A 26,868-nucleotide genomic window follows, 5' to 3' on the forward strand; every position below is an offset into this window, starting at 1 on the left:
TGTGACGTCATACCAAACGAAGAAGAAGAATTGTGACATCAATCGTGCAAAAAAAACAACCCATTAATTGTGACGTTATTCCTGATGTCATAGCACCGTGTCCTGTCATTGGTTGACAGATAAATGGCCGTAACTTGGAAACCGCTTGTCCGATTAATATCAAACCTTGAAAAGGCACAATACTCAGGTCCCCAGCATCGATTATGACATCATACCAAACGAAGAATTGTGACGTCAATCGTGCAAAATAAATAAATAAATATTAATTGTGACGTCATTCGTGACGTCATAGCACCGTGTCTTGTCATTGGTTGACAGATAAATGGTCGTAACTTGGGAACCGCTCGTCTGATTGATATCAAACCTTGAAAAGGCACTTCCTCGGGTCACCGGCAATATTCCTGGCAAGTTTCAATCAGATCGGACCGGCGGTCGTCGAGAAACGGCGGTCACAGACACACACACACACACACACACACACACACACACACACACAGCTGGAATTATAGATAGATATAAAGACCCAAACATGTCTCTCACCCGTAATTGGAGGGAACAATCAATTAGCTCTCACTTAATCAATTAAGGGCTTACCCTATGTAGCTTTTCTTGTCTGCTTTATCGGGTCATAAGAGCAGGGAGGTTAATGATAAACACCCTCGTCACCTGGGATAATTGATTTCCCTGCTTTTGCAATGTTTAATTTCCCATTCAATTGCTGCTAACTCTTGGAGGGAGAGCATTTGTTTGAAGCATTAGCATCACTTCCCACCAACAAACAATACTCCCTCCCTCTTGATTTCATCCCTGTTTCACACTTACTGAACTAGGTGATTGCGAGCTTTCCCGAAATGGGTCTGGCCGTTAATGGTCCGATGAACTCGAAAATTTTGCACACGCATTTGATCATCACGTCATGAATGTGATGCTAAAATTATATTTTTCATAATATGTCAATTTTATGTCATTATGTATTTTATTGTTTTTCGATAATTATTTAGTATGTCTGAGACAACATGCTAAAACACTCAGAATAAATTACAGGTCAATTCATTTAAAGTGTCTTCATGCATGTAACCCTTATTCACATGTGTTTGTTGTACATAAACATATGCAAAAATTGCAGTGTTTTTGAACATGTGACTACTAATTATCATGACACCTGAACGGGAATTCCGATTTGGACGTATGGGGTATCAAAATGTGCACAATACCCTCGAGAAAGAAGTCGTGAGAAGACAATTTCAAATCCCCAGTAGTTGCAGAAAAAGGGAGCCCCCCCCCCTCCTCCCCACACCCCAAGTGCGGTTGGGGTTAAAGGGGAGTTTTGGAGGACCTGGTTGGGGTGTAGTATTGAATGCCGGTTGAAAAGGAAGTTTAGGAAAAATTAGTTGGGGTGTCGTATTTGATGTGGGTTTAACGAAAGTTCAGGAGTAACTGCTTTGGATGTGGTCTTGAATGTGCGTTTGAAGGGGAGTTTATCGTTTAAATGTCTTTCGAGATACTCCGTGATGATTTCTAAGTGCACAGGTTCACATGTAAAAACTCAGAAAGAAATACTCCAAGGACACAATTATAATATTAAACGTATTGATATGCCAATGTGAAGAAGTCACAATTTCAATTCAAGAGTGAATGGTTTCCAATAATCAAGACAATGATTAAAAACATCATTCTTTTATTTCATAAGAAAGAAAATATAGAATCTTCACTGCAGACAACATTGCCTCCCCTCTGCAGTTACAAATACTTTTCTGAATGATTATTTACTTCTCCGATGTTTTTCCTCTCTCTTTCCCTCCCTTTTAGTCTTCTCACTCTTCATTCCCATTCCAACTTCACTGTTACCTCTCTTCAATATCAACCTTTCTGCCTCCTCATTCCTACTATACTTCTCTTTCCATGTCTCTATTTCCGTTTCAGTTACTTTTCTCCTCTCCTTTTTATGCTCCCTCGTTTTGCTTTCAACTGCTTTTTCCTGACTTCTTCTACAAACGTCATGTGTTTTCTTTCGATTCAGATCGCGACCAACAACCCTCTCTCGATCTCGATCGTGCCCAACGTCCCTCTCTCGATCCCGATCGTGACAAACATCCCTCTCGTGATCACGATCGTGACCAACGTCCCTCTCTCGATCTCGATCGTGACCAATGTCCCTCTCTCGATCCCTATCGCGACCGAAGGCCTTCTCTCGATCCCGATCATGACCAACATCCCTCTCGTGATCACGATCGCGACCAACATCCCTCTCTCGATCTCGATCGCGACCAATGTCCCTCTCTCGATCATGAAAAATGTCCCTCTCTCGATCCCTATCACGACCAAAGTCCTTCTCTCGATCCCAATTGTGACCAACATCCCTCTCTCGATTACGATCGCGCCCAACATCCCTCTCTCGATCCCGAGCACGACCAGCATCCCTCTCGTGATCACGATCGCGACCAACGTCCCTCTCTCGATCTCGATCGTGAGCAACGTCCCTCTCTCGATCCCGATCATGAAGAACGTCCCTCTCTCGATCCCAATCGTGACCAACGTCCCTCTCTCGATTCCGATTGTGACCAACGTCCCTCTCTCGATCCCGATCGCGCCCAACGCCCCTCACTCGATCCCGATCATGACCAACATCCCTCTTTCGATCCCAATCGCGACTAACGTCCCTCGCTCGATTCCGATCGTGACCAATGTCCTTCGTCCGATCCCGATCGGGACTGACGTTCCTCTCTCGATCCCGATCACAACCAACGTCCTTCTCTTGATCCCGGTGGCGAGCAACGTCCCTCTCGCGATCACGATCGCGACCAATGTCCCTCTCTGGATCCTGACCATCGCTCCTCTCTTGACAGCGATCGTGATGAACGTCCCTCTTTCGATCCCAATCATGACCCACATTGCTCTCTCGATCCAAAACATCATCCCTCCCTAGATTCTGATCGCAACCAGAGTCTCTCTCATGATCTTGATCGCGTCCAACGTCCCTTTTGTGACCAATGTTCCTCTCGTAACCAACAGGCCTCTCATGGTCTAGATCTTGAACAATATCCCTCTCATGATCCAGACCTCTACCATCGTCCATCTCTCCATCCCGATCGTGACCAATATCCCTCTCTTGAATGCGACTGATGCACCTCTGTCTATCACAATGTCGCCGGGTTTCGCTCTCTCCATCATGATCCCCGATTCCGCCTCGCTCCAGCTGACCTTTCGCAGCAAGCGCCTCTTCTTCATCATCTTCACTTTCACTGCAAAGACAATGATGCAAACGACAAGTTTGGACTCACAAAATGCATTTGATTTTCCTCGCGTTCGCTATCTTCGCACAGAACACTGCAGTCAAAACAATGTCGTAATCATGGATCAACGTGAATTTACGTTGAAAAAAATAAAATAAAATGAAAATCTTTGCGAAAACTCAAGATAACTCTGACAACGATTATATTTTTCCCACTAGATCAAGCACAGGAAAGAAAAATTGTAATTTAAAATACTTCTGAGCCATCTTTTGAAGCCAAAGCAGGTGGAGCACAAAGATCCAGAAATGGCTTTGCACAACCAACTTTCCCCACACCTGGAGTGCAGCAGTGGATATTTTGTGGAGAAAGACCCTCTTTCGTGTCTTGTTGCAACCTTCACGTTTTTGTCTCCTTCCTTTGAGGTTCCACTTCCTGGTTGAAAACATAAGTAAAGCACGAGGAAGAGCTCAGCAGTAAGAAAGGAAGACAACGTTGAGCAGCAAGATTAAAAACAGCTTACCTGGAAGGTGTTGATGCCGAAGTCGAGCCACAGACTGACTGAAATCAACGTGAATTCTTCTGTCATCGATTAGTACGTTATCCATGCGGAAATACGCTTTCACACAGTCCTCCTCCTGTACGGTGTAGGATGAGGGAGGTTAATGAATCGCAGGATATCACTGCTGAGCGGGATGGAAGCAGCATCTCAGGGAAGGGCAGCACAAGCTGTCGTGGAGTTATCGTAGCAGGATGTGGAGCACAGGCCAGAGTGGAATAATTGAGGAAGCGTGAGGAGCACATGTTGTTGTGGTAATATTGCAGCAGATGGACAGTGCAGAAAGCATTGGATTCACAGCAGCAAGATCAGCAGCATGGATGAGTGGTATGAAAATTGGTGTTCTGGCTCAGCTCATCCCCAATTCTGGCTAACTTCCAATCGAGAGGCTCCCTACCCCAGCAGAGGGTTGACCCAGAATGCACACTACATGTTTTAATACCACACGCTGTTGGGAAAATTACAAAACAAATTTCTAAGAGGGTCAAAATTCAAAAATCTATCTTCAGTGATTTTACTAAATAAATTGTGCGGGGAAAAAAGGGGGGTATTGTGAGACTTGTGACACGTATTTAACAATTCAAAACATCCTCGACTGTAAGGGAACACGTCGTCATACTGACATGTGTGAATGGGTGAAAAGAGTGCGCTGTGATGAACTTAAGTAATGACGTACCAAAAAGGACATCAAGAAAACAATGGGCAAACAAATGAAAGTTACGAGGATAATGTCGAATTTGAGAAAAGTTTAGCAATTTCAAAACATTTTTGATTCATGATCCCGATATAAAGCTTGAGGTGAGCTTAGAAACATTGAAATCACAGCAGCAGGATGGATGGGTTGTGCCATGGTGGAATCGCAGCAGCAGGACGGTTTAAATAATGGATGTGACCAACACCAAATGGAGAAAAAGAAAAAATGAAACACAGATACAACCTGGAGATGAGATAAGTTATCCAAGACGAGTCACCTTATCAAACTCGATGAAAGCGTAGCAAAGGGAATCTCCAGTCTTCCTGTCTCTGATGATTTCGCAACTGCGGACATTTTATTTACAAATCAATCAAGTCCTACGTTGTCTTGTCTGCTGGATGCAAGAACAAATACTTCATGAGTTTATCTCTTTATCAAACACACATCCCAATGCAAGACTTGTATGATCCACTCAGCAGGCACACGAGGGCTCCATGCACGAAGCGGATGTTCAATGACACCTGATAATGAGGCCAAAGCGAGAGAAGATGACCTCCAGGTCAGCGTCGGTTGTAACTGGGTTCAGACGGCAAACGAAGAGTACGTTCTCCGGGGGTTTCGCATCCATCGTGGGTAAATCTCCCACCTGCACCGTACGTACAAACACGACACGTATAAATATAAATGCAGAAGTGTCAGGAAAACCTCAGGGAGTCAGGCCTGATTTGGTGCCACATGGAACGGTGCGGTGCTCTTCCTGACAAAAACTTATAAATAGCAATAGTTAGACAATGAGCATGTTACATTTACAAGAAAATAAATTATACTCGCTCCAATGAGCACATCCAGGAAGTCACAAAGGAGATGAATACGACTCGATACTTATACAGTTTGAGTACATCCCAGACTCAGTGGGTAAGGCTTAGAATGTCCACTCCGAGTCTGGGAGGCCGAAGGTCAGTGGTTCAATGCCGACCCAGGCTGTCATACGAAAAACTTATGCCATTCTTTATCCATTTTGGCTAAGCTGGCTGAATGCCCAGCGTGGAATGGAGAAAATGCCGATAAATGGATGACGATTAGTTTTAATGCAAGGAGTGTTGGTAGCAAATGCAAAATCTCCAAGGATCTTGGCACCTCGGTACAAATTTGGTCTGTTTGGTGTTGCCATATTTATGGCTCACGATGCTGGGACCGAGGATTAAATCACATTGCTATTGTGTTGCTATGCCCACGGGATGGTTCAGAAGCATACTTGTCATGAATACAAAAGTAAACCGATGTCTCCCAATGTCCTTTTTCTGTATGGGATGTGTGCACCAGGTCCCCTGTGAGCATACGATCACAAAGTATGAATAAATGAAGCTTGTGATGAAAACCGAGCATCGATTCTTTCTGGACTGAAAAAGAGATTCTCAGCCTTATTGGGTGGGATACCCCTTCATTAAGGATGACACTGACCATTTCAAGAACAGTCGCCCGTGCTTGTGCTTCCTTTTCTTCAGCCCTTTCTTGGCCTTCTTCCAACGTGGCTGCGCTCTCCCCCACTTCCTCGTCAGCTCCAATTCTCCCGCTCTAAGCACATGCAGCATATGCTTTCGTACAATCGTAACCAATCTCCATCCTGTCTTCATTTCATCAAAAAAAAAAATAAAATCAATAAGCTTAACCCTCATATATTTAATTTGTCCACCTTTCCCACCCCAGTTCTCCCCCAACCAAACCTGAAGACAAGCAGGGTCAGGTGATGGCGATCTTGAGGGAATAACGAGTCCCTCTGGATCGTCGAAGGGATCATCCAGGATGTGGACATGAGTGATCCTAAGGATGAAAATGGTAGAGCAATCAGTGTCTCCGAATGGTGCCAAACATGTACGGCACAAGTGAGACCCTCATCCAGGGTGCATAGAGACGGAGTCCCACCGTATATCTTGGTAAGGACGGTTTTCCTGGTCACATATGGCCTGGTTCAGGCAAGATAGAGTCTCAAAACCCTCGGTGACCTTCCCAAATGGACAGTGAACACCGTCGAGGTAATCCAAGCCATCGGTAGTGGTGATGAGGAACTGGGGAGAAAGAAAGATGGAGGGAAGATTGAAATAACAAGAAAAATGTAATATCTGTTGAGTGTAGCACAAATGTAACATCAAAACGAGCAGAATGCAGCAGATGGGTCGCCATGATACCACATCATCAATGAACATATGCTTGAAGTTAGTTGGGAACCTTTTAATACATCATCGTTGGTTACAAGGTTACCTGTGAGCCACAGCAGCCATTGCTTGTTACCATAGACACTGTGCCTTTATGGGTGTGATTGAGTCGGGGCCGAGTCTCCGCCTCAAAGTACTTGGCTTGGTCACCATAAAGACGGCTAGCACAATGGGTGAAGGGAGAGGGGACGGTCAGGGCATAGAGATGTATAATTTTTGTGCCACTAAATTAAGACAAATGCATTCATGCGATTGTCATGCAACAATCAAGTTAACATGGCAGGACATGGTAACACGACACAATATGCATATCATCTGGCATTTCTCTCACCAGAACAATGACTCTCCTCCTCTTCCAGTCCCCGATGGATCTCCGGTTTGTGCCACAAAGTCTTTCTGGAAACACAAAGCTCCAAGCTGACACATGCTTTGGCGATTGTTTATTATGCCATGTGGTCTGACAGGGTGGCATAGAGATACGCACACTCACCTCTAGGTTGTGTAGCTTGGGTTTGAATCCTGACCCAGCTATAAACTGTCATCCCGGTGTTTCGCAGGTATGATGATTCATCAACGTGTGTGCCGTCCCTTGGATGGACGTTAACCAGGCGGCCCGTCTGCCAGCATTCATTGGTTAAAGATCCCATGGTGTCTTTTTGGAAGAAGAGGCGAGGCGAACTATCTCCGGCACCATTGCCAAATTACAAGACCGTGCCATAACCAGCAGAAGGCACTGCATCAGCGACAGAGCTGCACCCTCAGCCAATGATGCTACCCCACAGCCCTGGGCTACACACAAATGAAGAAGATTATGCTGTGTCCAAGCCAATCTATCACATTTACACTTAATCACTCAATAATGGCTGACAATATGGCCCACAGGTATGCACACTCCCCTCTAAATTATCCTCCTCCTTTATATGCAGCGCAAGGATGCTGGTAGTATCATTGGCTGAGGGTGCCACTGTGCCGCTGATGCAATGCCCCTCTTACCAGTGCACCGATTCTCATTTTGTTGACCTCAGAAGGATGGCAGGCTGAGTCAGCCCCACCTGTTGTTAATTCAATGGCCGACGGCCTCAAACTCAGGATCCTCAGATCCCAAGCCAGCCACCCAAACCACTAAGCCAGCGTGCATGAAACCGGGCTTTCTATGAACTCTCTAACCTGGATTTGAATCTCAGCCCAGCTATGAACTGTCATCCCGGCGTTTCACAGGCAGGGTTATTCATCAGTGTGTGCTGTCTCTCAGATCGACATTGAAATGCACGTCCAATCATCTGCCGGCATTAGTTGGTGAACGTTAAAGATCCCATGGTGTCATCCGCGAAGAGTAGGTGAGCTATTGCCGGCACCTTGACCAAATTCCAAATTCCAAATTCCTGCCAAAACAGGCAGATGGAAACACCTGCCATCAGCGGCACAGCCACATCCTCAGCCAAAGATGCTATCCCGCAGCCTTGTGCTGCATACAAAAGAAGACGAACACTCAAATAAGCCACTCAAAATTGCACCTAACTCCATTAATCTAGCTCCGTACACATCCCTTCACCCAATCATTCGACTATATTTTCTGTCCATTTATTCTCCCCCTAAACCCTCAAACATCTCACCTGCACAATGTGAAACAAGCAGAAGTTGTAATACTTGATTTTGCAGAGTTTCAGGAAATTCATGCAAGCTGAGTTGAGCAGGAAGAGGATAAAACAACAGAGAGAATGATTAGCGCTAATAATTAATCTGTGAGTTTGTAATGAGTCTGGCTGTCCTGTACCAATAACCCAAAGATCCAATGTTATATCTGGGTAATTGGACCTTGAATCAAAGATGCATTTTTAATATCCAACTCCTGCACATCAACTCTCGACAACTCACGTACACACATTACGGTAAAACTCCAGGTAGTGGACAAGAAAAGGGAAACACCTGGGTAAACGAGGGACATCAAGCAAGGGCTTCCGTACAAGTGTGGCCCATGTGTTAATTGAGCAAATATTATTCCAGTATGCTTAGGGTCATGTATAAAAATGCTGCACAGGCCAAGTTGCCTAAAATTATGGCTAGCAAGGCTGCAAGAGGAAACCCTCCAAATGCCCCCATCCACAGAGCACGTGTTGTCGCCCAGTGGTTTGATGAGCATGACACTGATGTTATCCACATGCCATGGCCTTCTCAGTTACCAGATCTGAACCCAATCGAGCATTTATGGGATATTCTGAAACGACGCCCGAGACAGCGTTTTCCACCTCCGTCAAACAGGTGTGAGTTGATTGACTTTCTCGTGAAAAATGGTGTCGCATCCCTCCTGCACAATTCCAGATGTTGGTGGACTCTATGCCTCGGCGCGTACAGGCCATACTGACTGCATGTGGTGGCCCAATGCCCGATTTTATTGACTTTACATTGGTGTCCACTATGCATCTATTTTGTCTACTTACCTGCACGTACTGTACATGTATCATGCCAGCTTCTCCACACTATTGTTTTTTCGCTCAGTCCTCCAAGCAAGGAACTGATCTGCCCAAAAAGTGAAATAATAAATATAATCATGAAGTTCCAGGACCGCACCAATTTAAACCGAAACATGAGGAAATCCTGGTGCTCTTCCTTTTTGAGAGGCAAACACACCTCCAACAACACATCACCTTTCGAAAAGCAGTGTAGGAGACACCTGCGAAATGGTCGAGCACAGGTACGTCGTTTTCAACGTGCTTCAAGATGAGGATCAAATCAAGTTTCAACGTGCTCCAAGAACTGTAACGTGATGCTTTGCTGAAAGCTCATCCACTGACACCGCTATGATCGGAGTGTTGTTGCACTGAAGAAACCGTCGGTGACCACAAAGTCCACAAGTTTGATTTCAAATGAGATGCCCATGGGAGGATTGTGGTCCATGGGAGGATAAACAGAATCGCTTTGTGACGGGAATAAAAAAATTCCCCATGAAATTATCCTGTCCCGATTTTTTTAAAGTTGCATACAAGGTCAACGCTCACGAAAGAGCTCATGAAGGATCACTGGTAATTAATACACTGAATGGATCAGGACGCAACAGAACAAAAGCAACAGCAGCGGCTGGAAAACGGATTTAGGCACTTTTTGGGCCTACAACCTGACCGAAGATCATTGAAGTTCTTTCCATGCCAACTGAGCACCTGGAAGCATCTATCCCTCTCCACATCATTTCTTCAGCACCAACCCATGCCCCTTTCTCTATAATCCTCATCGCTTTGCTTTCGGCAATTTCCATTCAGTATTTCTCATGGCATTTCATTCTGGATTCCAATTCGATCATCCGTACATCAGTAGTTTCAGTTTCAATTTTCAACATCAGATTTGATTCGTCATTGCAACTTGTGGGCTGGCAGGATGGCCGAGCGGTACGCACACTTGCTTCTCAGCTGTCAAGCTTGGGTTTGAATCCCGACCCAGCTATAAACTGTCATCCCTGTGTTTCACAAGCAGGGTGATTCATCAATGTGTGTGAAGTCTCTCGGATGAACATTAAACGGGAATCTTGTCTGGTCACATTAATTGGTGGACGTTAAAAATGCCACGGTGTACTTCATTAAGGGTCAGCTAGCTATCAATAGCACCATGAAAAATTACAAATTCCCACCATAACCAGCAGGGGAGCATTGCATGAGCAGTACAGCTGCACCTCCAGCTAATGATGCGATCCAGCAGCCTTCTTCTTTCCAGGAGAAAGAAGAAAAAGATTGCAACTTGTGATATGATGTGAATGGTGCACCAAAAAGCTCATCAAAAACGATTTTCAGTGAGATGGAAAGAGATTAAGCAATGGAAAGAGACAATTGGGCAGGTTGTAAAACAGTTTATCAATAATTAGCAAAGGCACGGATTTGCAAGCAGGAGCACAAGAAAGATCTTACCCATTAGCACATCAGTCCTCTTGGTCAGTGAACTTATCACAATTCTACACACACCAGGTGCCTCAATCATTCCGGGGAAAATGAGATAAGAGTGATAGACAGATAAGGAGAAGAAGATGGGGCGTGTTGGCGGCCGTTCGCTCACCTGACGCAAGCTGGCGGGCTTACATTTGTCCCAACGTGAAAAAGAGGAGGGGGGGAAAGAAGAGGAGGATAGAGGATGTGATGAACAGTGTAGGAAGAGCAGGTAAATGCTTGGAATGCTTTCGAGTTTAGAGGAACACATGATATACAAGTCAGTAACCCAGCCCTAAACGGGACAAGGGCTTAATTGTTGAGTACCCTCGTGCATTCCAAGTGAACGAAATAGAAGTAGGGGAAGCCAGAGATAGATTGTGTAAATCAGTGCGTTTGGCCGGTATGTCCAAGGAAACTCCACGGCCCTTCAGCTCTCTACTGCACTGTGTCACCAGCCTGGTCATTCTCGCAGGTTCGTCCCTGACTTCACTTTCCCCAGATGTACATAAGCACCGAGCTCTTGCATTTATGGGTTAAAATCGGCCCTGGGAGGGACGTGGTTTGGGGAGAGAGCAACTTTGATTCATCAGTGCTGCCTCCTCCTTGGTCCATTCCTGTGACCATGCGACGCCCCTTGGTTGAGTACAGCTCCCACGATGGAGCTGATATCCAGACCTCATCATCAGCTGTGAACGTCTCACTGAAGGTGTTGCATGCTCATGCTTTTCTATGCTGATGTTGTTTGATTGGATTTGCACATGTGGCTGTGTAATGTTGGTTTCATAATGTTGCGTGTGATGTTGCATGCAAGGCTTGAGTGTTGAAAAGCATGCATGGATGCGCTGCAGAGGTGTGGAGAGAAAGAGAGAGAAAAGAGGAGAGAGGAGAGAGAGAGGAGAGAGGGAGAGAGAGAGAGAGAGAGAGAGAGAGAGAGAGAGAGAGAGAGAGAGAGAGAGAGAGAGAGAGAGAGAGAGAGAGAGAGAGAGAGAGAGAGAGAGAGAGAGAGAAGAGAGGGGAGAGAGAGGAGAGAGAGAGGAGAGAGGGAGAGAGAAAGAGGAAAGGAGAGAAAGAGGAAAGGAGAGAAAGAGGAAAGGAGAGAAAGAGGAAAGGAGAGAAAGAGGAGAGGAGAGATGAGAGGAGAGAAGAGAAGAGAGAAGAGAGGAGAGAAGAGGGGAGAAAGAGGAGAGGAGAGAAAGAGGAGAGGAGAGAAAGAGGAGAGGAGAGAAAGAGGAGAGGAGAGAAAGAGGAGAGGAGAGAAAGAGGAGAGGAGAGAAAGAGGAGAGGAGAGAAAGAGGAGAGGAGAGAAAGAGGTGAGGAGAGAAAGAGGAGAGGAGAGAAAGAGGAGAGGAGAGAAAGAGGAGAGGAGAGAAAGAGGAGAGGAGAGAAAGAGGAGAGGAGAGAAAGAGGAGAGGAGAGAAAGAGGAGAGGAGAGAAAGAGGAGAGAAAGAGGAGAGGAGAGAAAGAGGAGAGAAGAGGAGAGGAGAGAAAGAGGAGAGTAGAGAAAGAGGAGAGTAGAGAAAGAGGAGAGTAGAGAAAGAGGAGAGTAGACAAAGAGGAGCGTAGAGAAAGAGGAGAGTAGAGAAAGAGGAGAGTAGAGAAAGAGGAGAGTAGAGAAAGAGGAGAGTAGAGAAAGAGGAGAGGAGAGAATAGAGGAGAGAATAGAGGAGAGAATAGAGGAGAGAATAGAGGAGAGAAAGAGGAGAGAAAGAGGAGAGAAAGAGGAGAGAAAGAGGAGAGGAGAGAAAGAGGAAAGGAGAGAAAGAGGAGAGGAGAGAAAGAGGAGAGGAGAGAAAGAGGAGAGGAGAGAAAGAGGAGAGAAGAGGAGAGGAGAGAAGAGGAGAGAAAGAGGAGAGTAGAGAAAGAGGAGAGTAGAGAAAGAGGAGAGTAGAGAAAGAGGAGAGGAGAGAATAGAGGAGAGAATAGAGGAGAGAAAGAGGAGAGGAGAGAAAGAGGAAAGGAGAGAAAGAGGAAAGGAGAGAAAGAGGAGAGGAGAGAAAGAGGAGAGGAGAGAAAGAGGAGAGAAAGAGAGGAGAGAAAGAGGAGAGTAGAGAAAGAGGAGAGTAGAGAAAGAGGAGAGGAGAGAATAGAGGAGAGAAGAGAGGAGAGAATAGAGGAGAGAGGAGAGAAGAGAGGATTTCTCAATTGTCACGCACAGTTGTCATGCGACTGTTGCACAACATTTGCGCGATGGTCGCACGACCGTCGTGTGACTGTCGCGCGACACTTGCATGTGCCAAAAAAATCTGAGTTTTGTCACCTGAACGTCGCGCGAATGTCGTGCGACATGTATGCGAACTCCAGGCGAAGTTCATCCCAAATTTCGCCGGGAGTTCGTGGGACATTCGTGCGATATTCGTGAGACATACGCGAATGTGTTTTAGTGTGTGATTCCATTGTGTGATTCAGTGTGATTCCAAGTGAAAATTATCGCTGTTTTATTGCAATTTGGTGTCTCCAACTAGTCGCAAGCTGTCGCAGCCCAGTGAGATACAGGCTTTAGGGGTCACGATTCATGGACCAAGCTGTGAAGTTTTCTGTTTTCAAAGTTTTGTGCCGAGGGCTCTCTTCAGGATCGATACTGAGCCCAGGGACGGCTTCCAACTGTAGTTCGTTTGTGGTGATATTCCCAAGGATGTTTTTTTTCATATCTCTGTGAGGTTCTTCGTCATCACTGGCTTAACTTTGGCATTCTTCAGCTTTCAGGATCTTTTCACTTCATTCATGAGGTCTTGGTGTTTGGTTATTTTCTTGATTTCTGCATCGTTAGTCTAAAATCACAGCTATTAACACCTTAATTAGCAATGCCTTCTCTTTTTCTTTTTTTTTTTTGCACCTAAGTATGATATTTGGTCACAATGCTTTGTTTTCGATGTTAACGCCTGATGGGATCACAAGGTCGTACATGATCGGTCCTTCAATGTTTTCAGTGATTGCTTTTGGTTCATTTTGCCACAAATTTTCTGGAACTGGAATGTCAAAATTGTTGCAGATGTGCCAGCGGATTACTTTACAAACTCTGTTGTGTTGTTGTGTGTACAACTGCTCTGACACTTTTTTTTTTTTCCATGTTCGGTCATTAAGCGTCACAAATCATTCTCTTGGCGAACCCCACCTCCACCTCTCACCTGTTTTGTTTATTTTCCTCCTCTCCCCCACCATTTTCTCTCACTCTGTCCCCTCCTCGCTCCCCCTCCTCATAAAATGCAGCCCTCTCCTCCCACACATCTGTCGCTGTCTCTGCCTGTGTGTGTGTCTGTCTGTCTGTCTGTCTGTCTGTCTCACACACACACACACACACATACACACCTCCCTCCCACAGTGAATAGCAACATTTGGTGAGGTGTCACTCTCCCCACCACCTCCCCCTTAACTTCCCTTTCTTCATCCTCTCTGCCTCCCTTTTCCCCTCTCACCCTAAACCTGCCTTCCCTCTCTCTCTCTCCCTCCTTCTCCCCCCCCCACTTTATTGACCCATCAGCGAAGCGACAGGTTGTACTTGCTAGTGTAAAAGAAACTGGTGATTCCACAGGAGAAAAATCTCAGTGCATCGAATGATTCATCGAGATGATATCTGACATGCAAGTTCAGCGTAATTTCCGTACAAGGTATGGAAGGAATCCGCCATTGTGGACTGGTACCAAAGAGTAGTACAAGAGGTATAAGGAGACTGGGAGTTGTGAGAACCAGAAAAGGACCGGTCGACCAAGCACAAGTGCAGCAGACATTAAATGAGTACGTGAATCATTTCAACCAAGTCCCAGAAAATCAATTTGACACACATCCAGAGAACTGGGACTACCAACCACCACTGTACCCAGGATTTGGCATGAAACACTGAAGCTTTATGTCTATAAGGTGCAGATTCTGCAGGAACTCGAACCAAATGACTGACCCAAATGCAAGGCGTTTGCCATGGAAATGCTCAGTCGCATAGAGGATGATAAAGATTACCTGAATAAGGTCATGTTCACAGATGAAGCTTGTTTTCATGTTTCGGGGAGGGTCAACCGGCACATGTGAGGATCTGGGGCTCTGAAAACCCCCACATGGTCATTGAACACATACTGGCAGTCCAAAGGTCAATGTGTGGTATGGTCAGCCCTTCTCCATGACCACTTGGTGGGTCCGTTTTTCTTTGCGGAGGATGCAGTGACCTTAACAATTTACATGCACATGTTGGAAGGATTCGCTTTCTCATAGATTGAAGACCTGCAACCTGATATCATTTTTCAACAGGATGGTGTTCCCCCCTCATTGGACCTTAGTCGTTTGAGCCGTCCTGAATGAAAAAATTCCAGGTCGCTGGATTGCCTAGATGGACCAACCACCTGGCCCCCACGATCACCAGACATAACCCCCCTTGATTTTTTTTCTGTGGGAGTTTCTCAAAGATGTTGTCTGCAACACCAAGGTGGCAAGCCTGCATGATCTCCCTTCTCCGATCACAGCTGCATGTGCACTGGTGTATGCAAACATGCTGAGTTGAACATGGCAAGAACTCGTGTACCACCTTGATGTCCTGCGCATGACAAACGGAGCTCACATTGAAGTGTATTGATGGTGTGCACAAAACCTGATGAATTTCTGTCTCATATAAACCAAAGCATGTCGTCATATAATTTGTGGTTCTAAATATATTAACAACCAAAGTTGTCCGGGTCTTTTTGGAACACCGTGTACATTGGAAAGGAGGCAATTGCGAAGGGATCTGATGGAGATGTTTCAAATAATGAAGGGCGTGGACAAGATAGGTTGAATGAAGTTTTTCAGCAGAGTGGACAGTGTTCGGACCAGGGGCCGTAGCCTGAGGGTACAAGGAAGATGAGAGGTAGGCCAGCTTTAAGACAGGGGTCTTTCAGTCAGAGAGTGGTAAATGCATGGCATGGTCTCTCCAGAAAGGTACCGACAGTGGAGGCGGTGGACAAGTTTAAATGGCATTTAGATAGTTATCTGGATGTGTTAGAGATAAGAGGGGCACGGGGATATTGGCTTGCGTGTGGATGGGTGATGATATTGGGGTGGTGCAGCACAGGCATGATGGGCCGAATGGCCTCTTCCTGTGGCCCAACGTTCCTTGTGTAAAATCTTCATCCAGCTCTCCATCCTGCTGTTATCTTAATCATCATGTCGAGAGAAGCAAAGGGAATCCTGTAGATCTTCTGCTGTGCACGATGGATGGTACTTGGTTAATTCGGTGAGCTGTCATTTTGAAGGGTCACGGGTGACGGTCAAGTGGGAACTCTTACCCCGCCAAACCTCGTCCCGACCCCGTTTGAAACGTTCGTCCTGAACAGATTGAGCATCCACAACATTCCGGGAAGACTGTTCATCCGCAGGCACGTTCAGCAACGATTTGAACGGATTCACTCTTGTCAAACCAAAACGTCACAAACGTCATGACGTCATGTCATGGAAACGTCATGTCATCGAAACGTCATGACGTCCTGTCATCGAAACGTCATGACGTCATGTAAAACCCGTCCACACCCAAAGGGACGGTGAACTCTGCTTGGAAACTGGGTGGTTGGACCCTTGTATTATTACATATTACGTATGACGTCACACCAATAAATTATTCAACGTTATTTATTGTATCAAAGCTTTGTCAGGAAGGGGACTCACCACGCGGCCTGTCCTTCACGAGCAGGTCGATGGTCAGGTCTCCGAGGGTAGTCTCCATCAACACAGCCATCGAACATTCGAACCCACCACGTTCACTTCACTTTCACCGTCAGATCTCCGTGTTTCATGAATGAGAGCTTTCGCACATTAATCCGAACACGTCATACAAACATTACACGCAGAGGGAGGTGAATACGAGTTTGATTTGTGGGGATATGAAAATCGATCGTGAAGAAAAATACTACAACATGTATCCAAAAACAACAAGGAAACCCCAGGATGAATGTCCCGGAAGGGAAACTCAAAACATGACCACGTGATTCGCTCTCCCGGAAGTACTTCCCTACTTCCGCTTTCTGATTTGATTTATTGTTTTTAAAAATAAACAAAAATTCACCTAAAAGTCTCCGTTATAAAACACGGTCTATCGACTTACAGCTCGAAGAGCGAATCGTTTTATGGAAATTATAATTTATACACCTCCCAAATTACGAATCGTCAGCCAAATATATATATATATATATATATATATTATATATATATATATATATATATATATATATATATATATATATATTTTTATATATATATATATATATATATATATATATATTATATATATTTTCAAGTATCGCTTGAAACAACAAACAACACAAACTTTAATTGATATGATAAAATTGAGCAATTGTTTGCATTTGTGTTTCACTTAATAACTTTGCCCCGGAGAAATATCCAAAGGACGCGATGAATTTGTCAAAATTATTTAACCTAACCCAAATCAGAACGGAAATTATCCCTTAACTTATCGAAACTAGTCTTCACACATGCCACAGTCAGGGTCAGCAGCCCTGACCTTATGTCGACAGTGACCCCCAAAGTTGGCTCTGCACATCAAGTTCGTAAAGTGATGGCCTGCAGCAAGCTAGTATTCGAGCCCCGAGGCCTAGTCCTGAGGGATATCACGTCCATGCAAGATGCAGCAGCAAGCTTGGGTTCGAGCCCCGGGGCCTACTCCTGAGGGATATCAGGTCCATGCAAGATGCAGCAGCAAGCTAGTGTTCGAGCCCCGGGGCCTAGTCTTGAGGGATATCACGTCCATGCAAGATGCAGCAGCAAGCAAGTATTCGAGCCCCGGGGCCGAGTCCTGAGGGATATCATGTCCATGCAAGATGCAGCAGCAAGCTCGTATTCGAACCCTGGGGCCTAGTCCTGAGGGATATCAGGTCCATGCAAGATGCAGCAGCAAGCTTGGGTTCGAGCCCCGGGGCCTACTCCTGAGGGATATCACGTCCATGCAAGATGCAGCAGCAAGCTAGTATTCGAGCCCCCAGGCCTAATCCTGAGGGATATCAGGTCCATGCAAGATGCAGCAGCAAGCAAGTATTCGAGCCCCGGGGCCGAGTCCTGAGGGATATCATGTCCATGCAAGATGCAGCAGCAAGCAAGTATTCGAGCCCTGGGGCCTAGTCCTGAGGGATATCAGGTCCATGCAAGATGCAGCAGCAAGCTTGGGTTCGAGCCCCGGAGCCGTCTTGAGGGATATCACGTTCATGCAAGATGCAGCACCAAGCAAGTATTCGAGCCCTGGGGCCGAGTCCTGAGGGATATCACGTTCATGCAAGATGCAGCACCAAGCAAGTATTCGAGCCCTGGGGCCTAGTCCTGAGGGATATCAGGTCCATGCAAGATGCAGCAGCAAGCTTGGGTTCGAGCCCCAGGGCCTACTCCTGAGGGATATCAGGTCCATGCAAGATGCACCAGCAAGCTAGTGTTCGAGCCCCGGAGCCTAGTCTTGAGGGATATCACGTCCATGCAAGATGCAGCAGCAAGCTCGTATTCGAGCCCGGGGCCTAGTCCTGAGGGATATCAGGTCCATGCAAGATGAGGCAGCAAGATGAGGCAGCAAGATGGCGATGTACCTCACTGCAAGGCAGACAGGGTTTGCCTTAAAATCCGACCTACATGTGGGTGGCCATCGAGGGAACTCAAGAACAGAGGACAGCTACATTGATTGCAGTGTTATTTATTTTTTTTTTAAATTACAAAATTTAGTGCCAATTAATAATAACCAGTTATAAAGACGCCCAAAAGCTTGGTGTTGGCTTGACAGTCAAGGTGGCTGGCTTAAGATCTTAGTGTCTTGAGTTTGAGCCCCTGTCCGCCGGAGAAGTAACGCCAAGTGGTTGGCAAAATGAGTCCCAACTTACTGGTAATGGGGGCATTGAATCAGAAACCCAGCTGTGCCTCCAGAAAATGATGCAACCAGCAGCCACAGGCTGCACATGATATAGCTCGCTTGCTCACATGACCAAACATTTAAATTGGTGTCAAAATTCTTCGACCGACGAGTGTTTATGTTTTTGTGCTTTCCTGACATTATTCAGAAGTTGTTTGTTCCCCAGGAAATAAATGTACACGTCAATAGCCTATTCGTCTGAAAAATTAATGCAGATCTCGAGCTCTGCTTTCACACCGTCCGCTTCCAGTGCGTTCCTCTCGTTTCTTCACACATTGGTGATCATAAAAAAATGAATAAATAGGACCACTGGATTTTTTGCTTATCTGGGCCCTGACCTAATGTTGTAACCCAAATTTGCTAGCTTTCTGACTTGTATGTCTGGCGAAGATTTTTAAAGGAATTAATGTGATTTCACCAAAACTTGAGTAAGTCAGCCATTTTGACCTACTTAAGGTCAAGTGAACAGAACGAGCTTTGCAATCCGTTACCAGTCAGGAGCAGAACATTGTTGCCAAATATCAGCCGGATCGGCCCAATGGTTGGGCCTGAGAATTCGAACTAGGAGACGGACGGACGGTGCATGATGACAATACCTTATCTGGAATTCCAATTCCAGATAAGGTTAAAAAAAAAAAAAACGTTGTGTGTGAGCATTACTGCATGGTATTGAGAACATGCAGGAGTTGATTATATTATCTTCATGTTCTTGAAGTGTATCTACGCTTTGCTGAAAAGTTTCAGATATCTCTCTTCACTTGTCTGACAGTGTTTCATTTCTGGAGAGCACATAACAGTTTCCACAATGGAGAATTCTTTGTACAGCGTATCTATGTCAATGTTGTTAAGATTGCAAGCCAAGACGAAAGACGTTATTAGGAAACGTGACAAATAGGATGTTTGATGGCATTCACAGGACCATTACAAATGTGGAATCAATTAAATGACAAATATATGAACCAATGAAGACCAACATCAAAAGTTAAATTGTTGGTTAAAAGGTTTGCTGGTTCAAGAGGAAAATTCGAAGACATCAAGGTGCCTGGTTTCGTATCTATAGAGGACAGAGGAGCAGAAAACCAGACTGTCCTCTATAAAACTCCGAGAAAGCTGGACAAACGGCCACCCCACCCACATGAAGGCAAGGAAAGTTCAAAACCATCGATAACCGGAGAGAAAGTCGCCATGAAGTCCATGACATTACAGAAGAGAGCACAGACAGCAGCATAACCAAGGAGATAGGAGCACAAAGTCACTCCCTTAGCGTATCATAATATAGTATGGATTAATGAAACAAAATACAAATCTGCGGAAACAACATCACAAGCAGAGCACTCGAACTGCAATGCCCACCACCCTGTGCTAATTATGTCCCTTCTATCACCTTATCATGGGGCTGATGAGGCCCTTTCTTGCATTCGCTTCAGTTCAAGGGATTTTCGGTGGCATGGCCTTTTCTAGATGACATTCTATTGCTCGTTGTCCAAAGGCAGGGGTTCTCAACCCACGGCCAAAACAGCGAAACAGGTGTGGCCCCACGTAACATTCAAAAGGAATCTTTGGATTTTGTATTTTATCCTGCCCCTTTAACGTCTTCTGACTGATATAGCTGCAATGAAATGGTGTGATGTTAGTAAAGTATCAATTGCAAAAGCAAATTAATTTCAAAAGTTGCATATTTTGCAAATTTAAATGATCTTGATGGATATTTGACAGTGTTCTCCTTAATGCGTTGCGATGCCGTCGGACCCATCCACACATTCACGAGGAGGATGTGGTTGTATCATTGCTAAATGTAGATGCACATCTGATGCAGTACCCTGCCCATCTCTCTCCTCCTACTCCTCCCCTAAAGGCCAAAGCATGCCACTTGCAGTATCTTGTATCATGGTCACATATAGTGTGAGAGAGGAGGGCCACACAACAGATGGAGGGCCGCATAAACATGGCACTTGATAGTGAATAGGTTGAAAACCATTGTCCTTAAAGCATTTTGGAGTGAACCACAAAGTATGGATTGGCATCACATGAAGACCAAACAATGCAAGACAGGAAAATTATTCCCTCCCTGGATATCATCAGAGAGCCAACTGAATTTTTTTTTTCTTATTGAGGAACTTCTATAATTCCTTTAAACAAGCTCAGGAGCCAATTGTTTTATGTCAGATCCCAAAACTTCACCACTAACTTGTCGCAGACAATTTTATGGTTTCTCTGGCAGCGAGAACAAATTTGCTACACTTCTTCTTTCTCCATATACAGCAATTGGCTACAGGTAGCATCATTTACTGAGGGTGCAGCTGTGCAGGATGACATGTGCCCCCAGCAAATAATGCAATGCCCCTGGTAGGTCAAAGCAGGAATTAGTCATTTGTTCAGGGTGCTGGCGATAACTCGTCTACCTCTTCCTGAAAGACACCATGGAGTTTAACGTCTCTCAACTAATAATAGCAGACGGGATACCAAGGGAGGGCGTACACATTCCGATGGATCGCCCTGCCTGCGAAACACCAGGGTGATAGTTTACAACTAAACAGAGATTCTAACCCAGGGTAGCCAGCTCAAAGGCAGTGTGCATAGCTCTAGGGCCGAGGCTATCCTCCCAGCACTCCTGGCTACATGAAAACTATAAACCATCACAAAAAACACTTGGAGATGCATTTTAACATCAAATTTACATCCTCAAATAAACAAAGGATCATACAAAATCAATACCTGTGGCATGTTGCATCAAAGGGGGGGGGGGGGGGAGAAGAAATGTGCAAGACGAGCAGACCACAAAAGAAAAAAAAAGAAAAGTACGCAAGAATAAAGTTCACCAAGTAAATCGCAAAGGAGGAATCAAACAACTTGACAACGATATGGCTCATGAATCACGTGCTAAAAAAGGACATAAAAAAATCAACACCAGCACAAACAAATCTCTCGGAATTTGCAACCCTGGTCCACAAACTCCAACAGCCATGCTTAGCAAGGTTATTCTTTGCTTACAGTAATCCTTAATAGCCAGAAGCACATTTTTAGGATTGCACCTGCATCTGCTCCCCAGGTATACAGAACACCAATTACTTGCTTTCTGGATCATAAATTACCATGTTCATAAAAAATACTAATCTGCACATTTTCTCAACTAAGATAAGTGCTAAAACAAAGACTTGGAACACGGTTGCACCGATGCCAACCAACTGACCGCGGTATCGTGGAGGCCCCACAGTTGTGGAGTGAAAATGTTTCTCATGATCGTTTCCTCATGAAGTCGAAATTCCAATACACCACAAAATAATGGTGTTTAATAAGTAGGTGAGCAGGTGTGTACTTTTAGCAGATCTCTTAATGAGCCAAAAGTACAAACAGTTTTGTGGAGACTGTAACCGTTTCCTTGTCTGGCCTTTTTGAACACCGGAGATGAAATCAAGCACACCTTTTACTCGCTTGGCCACTGGACAAGCACCATGTGCAGAGAAAGGGCAAAGTTACAATCACAATAGTGAATGAAACGCTGCAACAATCCTCTCCAACGAAACACCTCAAATGGTAGTGGACAACCACACTGGGCCAATAACATAGTGCCAGGAGAGGCTGTGGCGAGCACGTTGCTCAGAACACGAGGATCTTGTCTCGTCGCACAAGATCGACATCGTCGTCCAAGGTCAATAGTACCTGGGGGTAAAGGAGGGAGAGTAGAATGAATGCGAGATCTTTCCTGTCGGTCATTGGCTGAAATGGGAAAGTGAGGAAATGAAGACGGAGAACGCCATGGATTGGGAATACCAAGGAATAGACAGATGTGACAACAATCGTGGACGTTAAACAAATAGTGATGGATCATGTCTGGTGGTGAAGTGTGTTGGTGACACCTTCAAAGACCATAATACAACAATCAATCAACCCTGCAGGGAAGCAGGTTTCACATTTATAACATCTGGATTTGACATTCATGACATCTGGACTTTTATCAATGGCAGGTGCAATCACAATTCTTGAAAGCTCAATTGATTAGATAACATTTGCAGATCATGATGTGTAAAAGTTTGAGTCACTTCCAATGACATTCATACTACAGGGTAAATTCATCAAATTATCAGTCATAACAGTCATATATATTTATTATTGTAAATTAACAGCCTTTATAAATGTACATGAAACAAACTGCTGAAATAAATAACAAGAACTGTCATTTTATATTATCAGTCAATATTTTGTGTGTCCTCCCTTTGTCTTCTTGAGTGCCATCACTCTTTTACCCATCCTTCCTGCATACGACTGAAGCACTCTGGCAGAAATATTGTGCCAAATATCCTGTAGTACATTCCACAGTTCTATATGGTTAGTCGTGTTGTTCGTGTCCTTCTCTGTTTCCAGGTAATCCCATTTGGCCTCAATGGGGCTCATGTCCAGACTCGAGGGTGGCCATTCTAACACTCGGAGCACACCAGCTGTAACCTTGTTCTCCAAATGCTGTTTTACAATGTTGGAAGTGTGTTTGGATCATTATCTCGTTGGAAAACGCATCCCCTTCTGATTAAACAATTATGACAAGGAACTGCATGGTGCTGCAGTATCTGCTTGTACTTCTCCTTTGTTCACGTTCCATTGATTTCAACAAGTTTTCCAACACCAAAAGCTGAGAAACAACCCCAAACACTCACAGAGCCTCTCCTGTGTTTAACAGTCAGCTGCAAATATTACGTGTCGTAACATTCAAGGTCTTCAGCATACAAACTGGCATCTCTTAAATTAAAAAAAGTTCAAACTTCGATTCATCAGAGCAGAGTAGGCTCCGCGATTCCATTGTTTAGTACCCAATATCGGTGTTGCCTTGCAAATGTCAGTGCTTTCACCTTCTTCTCTGACATCAGCAGTGGTTTCTTTGCTGCAACTCTACCATCAGACCTGCGGCAAACAGCCTTCTTTGCATGGTGCTGAATGAGATATAAACGTTCAGACCGGATCTCATTTCATGACAGCTGCTGACTCGATTTTCTTCCATTGCGCAAACTGAGGAACTTCAAGTGCTTGGCTTGCCTTGGGGAGGTTCTCGTGGGTCTTCCTAGCCCTTTTGGTCTTGTATCAAGCTAATTTCTTCTAGGCGTTGCAAAGTGTAGGCCTACTTCACATCTTTGTATGAGATCTTCAGTTTTTCTGCTATTTTTCTTCATATTGTGAACCTCTTCTCGCAGAGTTCGGATCTTCACCCACTGTTCTGTTGAAAGTTACTTCCTTGGCGCCATTCTGAAACCACTCAGACTTTCAAGCAACCATCAAATATCGTGGAGGTAAGGTTCCTGGTAAATGCCATAATAGTTAAAACCACGATCGTGGAAACCAAGGACCAATGGGAAAAGGGGGATTCGGTTCCTGGGCTTCGAAAAAATAGAGGAAGGTGGACGGCAGTCAGAAATAAACACATACAACATCTATAAATGATGTTGGGATTGAAATGAAAATGTAAATACAGTCATGCGCCACTTAACGACGGGGTTACGTTCTGAGAAACGCGTCGTTAAGCGACGTCGTCGTTGTGCGAACATCATTTTTTTTTTTCATTTTCGTTTTCTAACATCGTACTTACACAAACCAAGACACCTAAGCTATATGGTGTAGCCTATTGCTCCTCGGATACAAACCTGTACAGCATGTTACTGTACTGAATACTGTCGGCAATTGTAACACACATCCAAGAGACAGAAGACACGTTAGATTTACCTTTGTGCAGTTCATGATGGCCATCAGTGTTGTTAGCAGCAGCTTACAACCTCCTCTCCCATCGATTATAGAAAGATGAATAAATAGCGTTTGGATTTTATAAATCCGTAATCATTGCATCGATGTTATAATTTACAAATGAATAAACGAGCACCTGTCAATTGTGATATATTTTCGGAACAGTGCAATTGTTTTAACAATATAAAAGGCTTCACGAAAAATAAATTTGTGTTTTAATTGATGAACAACAACGATTTATTCGTGGAATACTTCAATTCAAAGGTAATTTACTTGCTAGAAGGTAAACGTGGAAACACTGGTTCAGTTTGAAAGCTGATTTCCTTGAATCCTGATTTAGCACGACCCTGTTTTTTTAGCGATGACATTTTATGGACCTCAACGATCGCATTATAACAGGGCCACACTGTCGTTGTTTATTATCATTATGAGGTATTATGTTCTGTAGAGTGTACATAATTGTATCTGCTATTTTTATACGAGGCTACATCACTTGGCGATGTGAATTTTTCAGCTACATATTTTTTCATTTATTTATTTCAGAGCTGGCAGACCCGTCGTATATGCGATCCGTCGTTGCCCGGAACGTCGTTAAGCGGCGCATGACTGTACAATAAATACAAATTATTAACAACAAATTAAACAAAACAAGAGTTTTTCCTTTTAAATGTATTACAAAACAGTGTGGTGGGTTAAGGTAAGAACATTACATACTCGTACTGTACTTTTCCGTAAATAGAAATCACAAGACTTAGCTCGGGATGATGCTGTTAGAGGGGGGAGGGTAGAGTGAGGAGTGGGTCGAGTGGGCAGCGGGAAGTGGGTGGAGCAGGGAGCGGGTGAGTGGTGGAAGGTGGAGCGGGGAAGGTGGAGCGGGGAAGGTGGAGCGGGGAAGGTGGAGCGGGGAAGGTGGAGCGGGGAAGGTGGAGCGGGGAAGGTGGGGCGGGGAAGGTGGAGCGGGGCAGGCGGAGCGGGGAAGGTGGAGCGGGTAAGGTGGAGGGGGTAAGGTGGAGCGGGGAAGGTGGAGCGGGGAAGGTGGAGCGGGGAAGGTGGAGCGGGGAAGGTGGAGCGGGGAAGGTGGAGCGGGGAAGGTGGGATGGGGAAGGTGGAGCGGGGAGGGGTTGGTGAGTGGGATTTTGCGATTGGAACAGCAGCATTAGCTTTAAGACGAAGTCGCCTGCAGTATTGCCACATGAGAGAAGGGTAAGGCGACCCTTAACCACCTTACGTTGAACCCCGATCTTCCTGTTTGTAGAGGAAGGTATGAGGTAGCATCCTCCTCCAGATTAATCCCGTTTTGTCGGTGTTAAAGACCAGAAAAAGCATAAATCCCTTTGCCTCCATGAGTTGCGGTAACCCTCGGAAAATAAGCGTTCGAGAACGAGGGTTCGAGTCTGGGTGTCGAAAAATAAGGTTTTGAGATTGAGGGTTCAAGTCCTGGTGTCGGAAAATAAGGGTTTGAGAATGAGGGTTTGAATCTGGGTGTCAGAAAATAAGGTTTGGAGAACAAGGGTTTGAGTCCGGGTGTCGGAAAATGAGGGGTTGGGAATGAAGTAAAATACAGAGTTGGAAAATGAAGGTTTGGGAATAAAGTTTGAAGGATAACGAAGGTTTGGGAATGAGGCTTGAAGGATAATGAAGGTTTAGGAATGAGGAAGATAACAATGGGGAAGGTTCTACCTACAATCATTGACCCTGTAATGGTGGCCCGTACAGATGCCGCATTTTCACCTCGAGCAAACCGATCTAACGACTTGATCTTTTAGCCAAACGTCATAACCTTTCTCTGCCTTTTGGCACAACTAACTTTGTCCATCACTTCACATTTGAGCTTATGAAAAACGGTACACGAGAAACACCACAAGGCTCATAATGGGAGATAATCGTACACACCAGAAACAAACGATAACGCATCTCAGCTCAAAATCCACAATTGGTCCAAATGAAATCCTGCGATAACTAAATCGGAACAACACAATAGGTTGCCTGCGATTGGTCGAAACCCACGATATTACAACCCGTGATATTTGAGGGCTCTACTGCATTCACTAATTTGCAACTTTTATTGTCGTTTCTTCTAAGTGTCATTTATGTAAAAGTGGTATTGTTTCCTTCAATAATTTAATATTTACGCATTTACAAGAATCCACAAACTGTTTCCTGAACATTTTCTTTGTGGTAAGTAGATATTACCAGCACATGATAATATAATATGTATAGCAAAAAAAAAAATTTTCTTCAATATCCTCATTTCTTTTATATTCTGAAAGGTTACTGTGGCATTAAATTGACTTTCATAGAAATTTGAATTGCTATCCACCAATATTGCACACTTCTAACTTTCCACAATCTTTAATGGGTAACAGCACCACAAAAGTGAAAATAACCCAAACTTTTGCACAGTACTGTACGTATATCTCAACCTGTTTGAAGAAATCCGATCATGAATATCACCAGAAGTCAACCACGACTTGATGGAACTAGTTACGCCATGTTGAATTAACTACTTCCTGATATTTGCAACAACTCATACAATACATGTAAGACAATTCCATGAGCCTTGCACAGGAGATACAATGGATATTATCTCAATGGGGAAACAATCGAGGAGCAACAAACTCAGACAATGATTTACTAAACACTGCATCTGTAATAGGTGAATGAAAGATAAGGTTTGAG

General features: G+C 44.7%; 2 protein-coding genes across 4 annotated transcripts in view; both read right to left on the reverse strand.

Moving 5' to 3' along the window:
* Positions 1 to 1,661: 1,661 nt before the first annotated feature.
* On the reverse strand, positions 1,662 to 16,542 carry PPIL4 (peptidylprolyl isomerase like 4). The gene is made up of 12 exons (XM_085875703.1): positions 16,230 to 16,542; positions 8,310 to 8,377; positions 7,028 to 7,092; positions 6,743 to 6,857; positions 6,407 to 6,549; positions 6,208 to 6,304; positions 5,945 to 6,058; positions 5,005 to 5,129; positions 4,761 to 4,827; positions 3,754 to 3,868; positions 3,569 to 3,665; positions 1,662 to 3,242 (listed from the first exon to the last, which is right to left on the reverse strand). The coding sequence occupies exons 1-12, from the start codon at positions 16,297 to 16,299 to the stop codon at positions 1,763 to 1,765; spliced, it is 2,556 nt and encodes an 851-aa protein (XP_085731829.1). The 5' UTR covers positions 16,300 to 16,542; the 3' UTR covers positions 1,662 to 1,762.
* A 4,567-nt stretch (positions 16,543 to 21,109) lies between these two features.
* The window catches only part of LOC147031033 (SID1 transmembrane family member 2-like), a 76,331-nt gene continuing 70,572 nt past the window's right edge, over positions 21,110 to 26,868 (reverse strand). For all 3 annotated transcript variants that reach the window (XM_085875706.1, XM_085875705.1, XM_085875704.1), the window contains one exon: positions 21,110 to 22,125. In XM_085875706.1, the coding sequence (XP_085731832.1) occupies positions 22,063 to 22,125 (63 nt within the window). In that variant the 3' untranslated portion in view covers positions 21,110 to 22,062. The remainder of the gene's footprint in view (positions 22,126 to 26,868) is intronic.

This window comes from Eptatretus burgeri, chromosome 3, assembly GCF_056783735.1.
Source record: "Eptatretus burgeri isolate ZD-2024b chromosome 3, Ebu_testis_v1, whole genome shotgun sequence".
NCBI lineage: Eukaryota > Metazoa > Chordata > Myxini > Myxiniformes > Myxinidae > Eptatretus > Eptatretus burgeri.

Coding starts and splice junctions, on each gene's coding strand:
- PPIL4 (XM_085875703.1), bottom strand. CDS start 16,299: ATGGCTGTGTTGATGGAGACTACCCTCGGAGACCTGACCATCGACCTG. Junction 6,305..6,406: donor CGTCCTTACCAAGATATACG/GTGGGACTCCGT, acceptor TTTCATCCTTAG/GATCACTCATGTCCACATCC. Junction 3,869..4,760: donor CTTTCATCGAGTTTGATAAG/GTGACTCGTCTT, acceptor TACACCGTACAG/GAGGAGGACTGTGTGAAAGC.